This window comes from Triticum aestivum, chromosome 7B (assembly GCF_018294505.1).
Source record: "Triticum aestivum cultivar Chinese Spring chromosome 7B, IWGSC CS RefSeq v2.1, whole genome shotgun sequence".
NCBI lineage: Eukaryota > Viridiplantae > Streptophyta > Magnoliopsida > Poales > Poaceae > Triticum > Triticum aestivum.
Window position 1 is genome coordinate 605896994 of NC_057813.1, and position 8514 is coordinate 605905507.

At 47.4% G+C, this 8514-nt stretch overlaps 1 protein-coding gene across 1 annotated transcript; it reads left to right on the forward strand.

The window, feature by feature from the left end:
• Positions 1-1878: 1878 nt before the first annotated feature.
• Positions 1879-2694, forward strand: LOC123161322 (uncharacterized). Its single transcript, XM_044579159.1, has one exon. It carries the CDS (start codon positions 2020-2022, stop codon positions 2293-2295), a length of 276 nt encoding a protein of 91 aa, XP_044435094.1. The 5' UTR covers positions 1879-2019; the 3' UTR covers positions 2296-2694.
• Positions 2695-8514: the final 5820 nt, after the last annotated feature.

Sequence of the window (8514 nt, forward strand, 5' to 3'; positions counted from 1 at the left end):
CGAATTTTATTCAGCAACAAAAGCCTCCGGGTTCCACGGGCATGATCGGCATGCGCCTTTCGATTTGGTTTCTGTGGGGAGACGCGTCGAATAGTGGGGGCCGAACTCCTGCATCGTGCCCATGTCATCAGATTTTCTTGGATTTGTTTTGAGTTTTTTAGCGTGGAGATTTCGGACTTGGTGCACCGGGAACACTCTTCTTTTTGCAGGCGCCGTTTGCTTTTTGTTAATTCTAAGCCGGCAGATTATTTTAAGAACCTTAATAAGTCCCGAACGTTCTGAATTTAAGCATGTCACTCCAAATGTTTTTTTTATGGTAACTTTAGTTGCTGCGAGGTGACAATTTTAGTTGTTAACACATGACAACTTTGTTCCATTTCAATTTTTTATCAAAAAATTGCCATGTTTGTCAATATCACCTTAACTTAAAATTGCCATGAAAAGAGTTCAGGATGACATGCTTAAAAATCGAACGTTCGGGATTTATCTATTCCATATTTTAAGTCTTAATCGATTCAGAAATATGCAACTTTAGTTCACTACTCCCCTTCACACAAAAAGAGGCGTGCCAATTTTTGTAAAAGTCAGATGTTCTCATGTTTGACCAAGTTTGTAGAAAATACCACTACTACCTCTGTAAACTAATGTAAGACGTCTTAGATCGCTAAAGTCTTACATTAGTTTCAGAGGTATAGTACATTTGTTTTGCAGGGTAGTACATATTAATATCTACTAATACAAAAGGGGCAAAATATGAAAATATATTTCACTAAGGAATCTAATGACATGGGTTTAGTATTGTTGATATTAACATTTTTTCTTATAAAATGGTCAAACATAGAGAAGTTTGACATCTCAAGAATGGACACACCTTTATATTTTGGAACACATAGAGTACAAAATACAACTGGGTGAAGCATATATAAGGTGCACTCTTCATTGAACTAATATTGCATTTTTCTAAACAGATTGAGACTTAGAAGTCGACTTAGACATAGACGAATGTGCAAGTATTTTATCTGTTTATCGGCCCTATAGGCTTCAATAAGACACAAAAGAACTACTTTATATGATGTATGTGTCTGTAATTCCCACGTTTCAAAGAGCCAAATATTATATTTGAAAGTAGTTGTGATGTGTTAAGGGCCCGTTAGATTAAGATTATTTTAAAACACAAAATTGGATTTTTAAAGGGCTTATATCCTAGTATCTTGAAATCTGTATAAACAAAAATACAGAAATACGTAATAGAAGTTCTTTAGTATGACAAGGCAAGACACAATTTCCCATCAAGGTTAAGATGTGTGCCGTACTTATCATAGAAACAAAAGAAATTTTCATGAGGTTAGAGTCGATGAAAATTCACTACATTTTTTTTAGAATGTTTACTAGTGCGAAATTCAGTACAATGTAATCTTTATTAAAGCAAACTTTATGAAATCCAGTCATGCAAATTACACCGTCCTCATAGAAAACACCACCGGGATTGAAATCCTCCAAAATCCTTTTCCAATTAATAATCAACAAAGTAAGGTTCATGATGCAGCACACTATTGTTAGCAAACAACCACCTTTCTTGGAAAAAAGGAGATTGACCAGCCATGGTAATTTCTCGAAATGATGAAGTACATGGCACATCATTTCTGATTAATATCCATCAGTCTATCCTTTCTTGTCAGAAAATTCAAAAGGGGTTAAAAAGCAGCAGACAAATAATTGGTGGTAAAAAAGCCATTAGGCCACCATGCATTTCTGCTTTGTGGTCAGAAAAGAGAAGCAAAAAGGACCTGCTTTTGGATAGCCACACAGCACAAGGTGCTCCCTGCACAATCACCTACCTAATTGATAAATCAAGCGTGAGCCCCCCTCCTTCAGCTAGCTCAATTATAACACCACTGCTAGCAGCCTCACCACCCAACTGCCCTCAGGCCTCAGCACTCTTTCCTCTCCCTCACACTACACACACCACCAGCATCATCATTCATCAGCGAGCTCGCCGGTCGCCGGTCGCCGGTCGCCATGGAGAAGTGCAGATCGGTGCCGCACGAGCACGCAGCGGCGGCGTACTACGGGTGCGGTGGCGGGTACGACTACGAGGACGTGAGCCGGGGCACGGCGGTCAAGTCGTACAGCTTCAACGGCCCCAGCGCCGGCGAGGACCCGGAGGCGAAGCGGCGGCGGCGGGTGGCGTCGTACAACGTGTTCGCGTCGCAGGCCCGGCTCAAGTCCTCCGTCCGCGGCAGCTTCAAGTGGCTCAAGTCCAAGCTCTCCGACGTCCGCTACGGTGGCCTCTGAAACTTTTTTACCCTCAACCTCCCACGAAAACTGAACCTCTACTATATATATGCGTGCATATGCATGAAGAAGTGTGTATGTGTGTGTGCTACTACTGCTGCTGCTGCTGTTGCTATACGTGCAGGCATGGCCCCCAAGTTGCTGCATATATGTGTGTACTGTTTAATTGCATGCCGTATTTATGCATGTATGAACTGCTGATGTGTGTGTGATGCCAAGTTGCTGCATGGTTAACTGCTAGATCCATCCATGGATCGGTCTATGTGTTTTTGGTTGCCTTTTTGAGAGACTAAATGGTGGTTTGTACTATTATCCTCCTCCTGCTTAAGTCGCAGATCAAGTTGTATCAGGCCATGTTCTCTGTTTTTTTTTCTATGAAAATTCTGTTCTCTGTTTTCATTACTATGTTGTTTATCATTGCCTATTCTCTAGAGCTACCATGTGTGATCATAAGTCGCTGTATGGTTAACCGGTGAATTGCTCTGTGTTTTTATTTTACTTATATGGGATCAAAATTAAGGTTGTTGAAGAACTGTGTACCCTGCATTCCTGCTTAGTTTTCAAATACAGTTGCATAGATGCATATTTTGAATTGGAGTGGGGGACTTCTTGTGGTTGGCGCGTGTCCCTGATCAGTTCTGGATGGTTCTACTTTCATAGCCTTCACTTTGGCAGAACGGCAGATCTCATCATCAATCGCCACCAAACAGTGTTGCAAACATGATAGTAATACATATACTAGTACTAGTTAAAGACCACTCCGTGTTTATGATAGTAATACATAAACAGTGTTGCAGAACTGCAGATCTCGTCAAATTGGTATAACATGATTTCATTCTTTAAACTGAACCTGAAATTATTACAGCGGCTAGAGTGTGATCAACGATGAAACGAACGAAGCCAACTACCACTTTGTCCTAAAAGAATCGTCCCATTCATCTGCAAATGGAGATTTATTGGTAGATGGACTATTTAGCAGTCTACAAATCTGGGGTTTCTCAATCGGGACAGTTGCAGTTGTGGTATGCTGAACAGTTTCTGCCACTGCAATTTTCATCTGCTGAAACCCATAGCGACCCACATATATCCTCGATCACGTCGCCCATCTGATAGTCCGACTGCGCGATGGCACCCCCCTTGTGACCGTCCCTGCTCGCGTGGTAGGCGTTTGCCCTCCGCAGCTGCTGCGGGTGATCATGCGAAGCAGCAGGTGGCAACGACTGAACCGGGCTAACTGAAAACCGTCTTGAGGCCGTGTTGGTGGAAGCCTCGAGGAGTAGCGTTCTCGGCTGGTTCTTGCCTTGTTGCACGCTGGAGGAGGCAACGGCCGCGGCCGCGGCCTGATTTTTCTGTCTTGTTCACGACTTCGTCATCCTGCGTCTACCAGTTTGCATGGCAGAGAGAATGGTAAATACTCGCTCCGTCTCATAATATAAGATCGTTTTGTTTAGCTTGAAAAACGATTTTACATCGTGGGACGGAGGGAGTAGCAACGAGATTAGGAGCTGCTCTTGGTCTGGTTTCGGAAAAAAAGAGGAACTGTTCTTGGTCTAACCGAGTGTGTTTAGTGGCTGAATTCTGATGGACTGCTGTCTTAGAAGATGCCCACTGGTATGCAAAGATGGGCGTTCGTGTTGTCAACTTGCGATGTGCCTTTTTGTTGGGAGATTCGGCATTGGAGAGTTCGTCTCCGTGCTGCTCCTGCTCCTGCTCCTGCTCGGCTTTCTGTTCGCCGTCCCTTCGCCTGTGGGAAAGCTGCCTCGGTTTGAGCCCGTATGAAGCAGAGCAGGAAACCATCAAGCCAAAACGTTCAGAGAAACATAGAACATATAGCAAGATCAATGGTTTTCCGGTGCTCAATTCCTTCTTCCGTCATGAAAGATGGTCGGACTCGGACCCGGCGCCGCCTCCTTGTGCACGACGGGGAGACCCGACACGCCGCAGGCCAGCGGCGGCGTGCTGAAGAAATGCAACGCAAACTCGTGGGGATTTTCTCGTCAGACACTGCAAACTTGTGTGGATGTGGATGTGGATGGATGGCTTGGTTTGTGCGCGGAGGAGCGTAGTCAGCAGGCGGTGCGCCGACGGCGGCATGCCCGGCGTGGAGCTCTTCAGGGGCATTTCTTCAACTCCGGTACAAACAGTGCAACGGTTGACTTGGACCTAGTGCACGGGTCATCATCACAACGTAAAAAGATGTTCCACTTGGTACATCGCCCATTGGGCCTTCACATTTTATTTTTGATTTTTTTTAAACTTTGAAATGGCATTTTTGATTTTCCTAGCATACCGGACAGTTTTGACTTTTGGCGTAGTCGACGGGAACGTCTCCTCCCATTGAACGCGTATCGCCAGGAATCTTGAAATAAATCTACAAACAAATGCGAACACCAGGACTTAGAACCCTATTGGGCTGCGGTTAACACTGTCCTGCTAACCATCTAAACACATGTTGATTCACACATTTCGGACAGTTGATGGAACAGTTTGTTCTCCATTTTTTTTCTATTTGATGATACTATACTCAGCCTTCCACTGCGCTATCAGGATTTTCATAAGAAAAAAAGGTTCAAAGGCACAACTACACGATCCAACAAAGCACACATCAAAAGCCCAGAGGGCAACTCCAAAAGTTTCCCTAAAAATCTTCTCGTAAAACCGGGATGGCCATACTTTTAGCACAAATTGTCTAGGAGCAACTTTTGCCAGTCCTGTAAACTTCTTCCCCTAAACCCGTTTTTATTTATTTTAACAAAACTAGATAAACAGCCTAGGGACGGCACGGTGACACGCTTGACGGCCTTCGGCGATGGGCGGCACGAGGCAATGCACTTGTCGCCGGCAGATGCGATGTGGTGAAGCTGGGGTGCGGTGGCAACAATGGTGGCGTGGTGTGCCGACAACTCGTTAGGGTTTTCTATATAGTACTATTCATGTCATCGATATAATCCTGACAATACTATGGGGGCGTGAATGTAGCGGCAATCATATCTATCGAGTGGTGCAGATAGGACTATGCTCAAGGAGTTTTATAGGTTTGGACCCTTTATGGTGGAGGTAATACCCTACTCATGTAGCGGCAATCATATCTATCGAGCGGTGCGGATAGGACCATTGTTACAAGGAGCTAGTTGGCCATGAGAAGTGTGGAAGGAGTAACTATGAAACCACACTGAATAGGACAATTAGCATATTTTTTTGATGCCGACAGTGGTGAGAATGAAAATCCCGCCACTCCTAGGATGGGCAAAATATTGTAAAAGAGAAAGGAATGTAGGCGTCGATGCCTATAAAGAGGAGATTGGTGCGTTGATCAAGACCAAAATAGCATCGGTGGTCGAAAGGGAAAACATAAAATGGCAAGTTGGAATGAGCTCAAGTCGATGGAAGAAGAGAAGTGGAGAGCAAAGGCAGCGATCAAAGAGATGAAGGTCGAGGAATAGGCTATCAGGATCATAATCCGAGGACGATGGATGACAGTGAGGCAATATTGGCAACTCACTCGTGGTGTGATCTTGGCGAAATCGAGGTTCGGCCCGAGTGGTATTGATTGTGAGGATGTGAGTGCTTGATTTAGGTAGTTTGACGATGCTTTTGATGCATGACATGCTACATTCTATTTTTTTTTAAACTTGATTGGTTTGGTGTTTTTTTGGACGAACTATATGCATGTTTTATTTGAATTGTTGGATTTGATGATCTATTTTTATGTTCATAGTTGAATTGTTACATATAATAATGCATTTGAATCATCTAAATTGTTGGTGCAATCTGAGGCAATTACTTAAAATGTATGTGATAAGGATGAAAAATATACAGATCCAGTTAGTTCCTTCTAGTTTTTTAACTCGTAAATTTTTTGTGGGTTAACATTGCCGTTTTATTTAACTAGTGTAGCTCGGAATGCCATCCGAGATTACATCGAGAATGAAGTCTGGGGGAACCCCAAGCCAAACCTTATAAAGGTTTTTTTACGGTGCTACGGCAGACTTACGCCGGCCTGAACCAATTTCACTATAAATAAGAGAGAGATACAACACGACGGGTACAAAGACATCCAGGAAGGAGTAAGGAACAACAACACCCAACACACACAAGATAGGAACAAGGAGCAATAGAAGGAGAACCAGAAGCAAGTTACGACGAGCAGTCGACACCAAGAACTTAGCACCCATGAGCACCAGCAGACCGAGCCGAGCGGGAGCTAGTTTTGTTGGATCAGTCGAAGGGATATCCGCCACCGAGAAGACATAGAGAAGAAGCCACTTGCTGCCATGCGATCCCTCTGTACCTTGAAGAGCTAGGAAGTCGCAGACATCATCGAAGGGCATCTCACTGCCGAGGAACGTCGCGACAAAGAGAGCCACAGACCATGCCGAAGTTCCGTCGAGATAGTTCTGCACCTCCGCTGGGCCACACCATGGCCACCATCACAATTGGAGAGAACTAGAGCACTATGCGAGGCCACCAAACCTCACATGCCGTCGAAGAGCATCGAACACCGAGACCTCATCGCCGCCACAAACCCCCAAAAGGAGAGGTCAACCATCAGCATAGGATGACCAAGGCACTGGTCGCCGCCACAACACACCTCCTCCACCACCGCCCTGCAATCCAACAAACCGAACTGACACTCCAACCCAGACATCAATGACCAACCGCGGATCCCTGACTCCAAAAGCAACACCCCCAAAGGGGAAAACGACATCGAGGATGCCGCCGTTGTCCGATCCAGAGAAGGATCTTAGGCTTTCGCCCGGAGCATAGAGAAATAGCGGGTAATGGAAGCTTCCCGTAATGCCTTCATGAAGGGAAACGGCGCCCGAGGGCGTCGCCATCATCGTTGCCAACGAGGTCGACATTAGGCTTTCGCTTGAAGCATCCCAGCCATTCTACTCCGCAGACACCGGCCACCAAGTCCGGTATTCCAGACCTTGCCCTTCCTACCAGTCCACGGCGAGCGTCCTCGCTAGGCCCAGCAAGAGACTCCGCTATCACATCCACTCGCCTCGAGCGCATGCACAGAGAGAGTTGGATCGATCTCGGCTGCCACCTGCACCCAATCCCTCGCCGCGCGCCACAACATCCCACCACCACACGCCTACCCTGCCGACAGCAGCCACTGCCGACCCCCCAGCCACAACCATGGGGCCCGATGATCGTGTGAGTCGCCGCCCCAGAGGGGTCCAGATCTGGGTGAAGAGAGCCCCCAGAACGGGCATGGCATCTCACCACGGTCACCACGTCGCCCGAGCTACGTCGACCATCAACTCCGCCATGCGCCACCATCCCCCGGTTGCAGCCATGGGCACCGCCGGCCATGGGAGCGAGCCGCTGTTCCAAGATCTAGATTTGGAGCTGGAGCTCCCCAGGACAGAACGACATCGGATCTCCCAAATGTCTAAGCAGTCCGAGCCTCCGTGCCGCCCGCGCCGCTGCATAGCGCCACCACTGCCTGTGCGCGCCGACGCCCACGCGCGCGAGTCCCCGCTGCTAGCCAAGCGCCCCGCACCGCCACGCCTGGAGGGGAGGAGGGAGTGCTAACTTATGCGCGGCAACATTAGCAGACCGTCTGATCCACTCAACTCTAAAGCTATCAAAAGATTGCAGCATCTCCTTGTGCTCCTGTATCCACGGACCAACAGCAGCCCTGTTTCTTTTCGGGTCCTTGAGCATCTGCACTATGGCCTGATTATCCATCCCCACATGGACTTTGTCAACCCCTCTGTCCACAGCCAGCTTCAGGGCCTCCCTACAGGCCAAGATCTCAACAGTTTCCGGGTCTACGTGATGGTGAAAAATTGACAACGAGTTAAGGTTTAGGTAGGCAGATGAAACTTAACGATTTATAGGAAGAGAGAGAAAATGAGTTAGGGCATCTCCAGTGGGGGGCGCTAAAGCATGCGCTAGGATTGCTTTCCTCCCCTTTTTAGTGGTTAGGCTGCTATGTTAGAGCATCTCCAACAGCCGCGCTAAATTAGTGCCGCGCCGCAAGTTAGACCGTTTTAGCGCACGCGCAACGCGGCGGGTGGCTTCAGCGGGCGCGCAAAAACGACGCGTGCGTTATTGAGTTGGGTGCGCGGTCGGAAGCACTATCCCGCGCGGTGTATTTCGGGCGCCCGCTTCCGCGCGCGGCACACTCGAGCGCTCGCGCCGCACTCTCTCCTCTCCTCCTCCTACGCCTCGCGTGAGTCGGCGCCGGCGCCCTGCCACCCATGG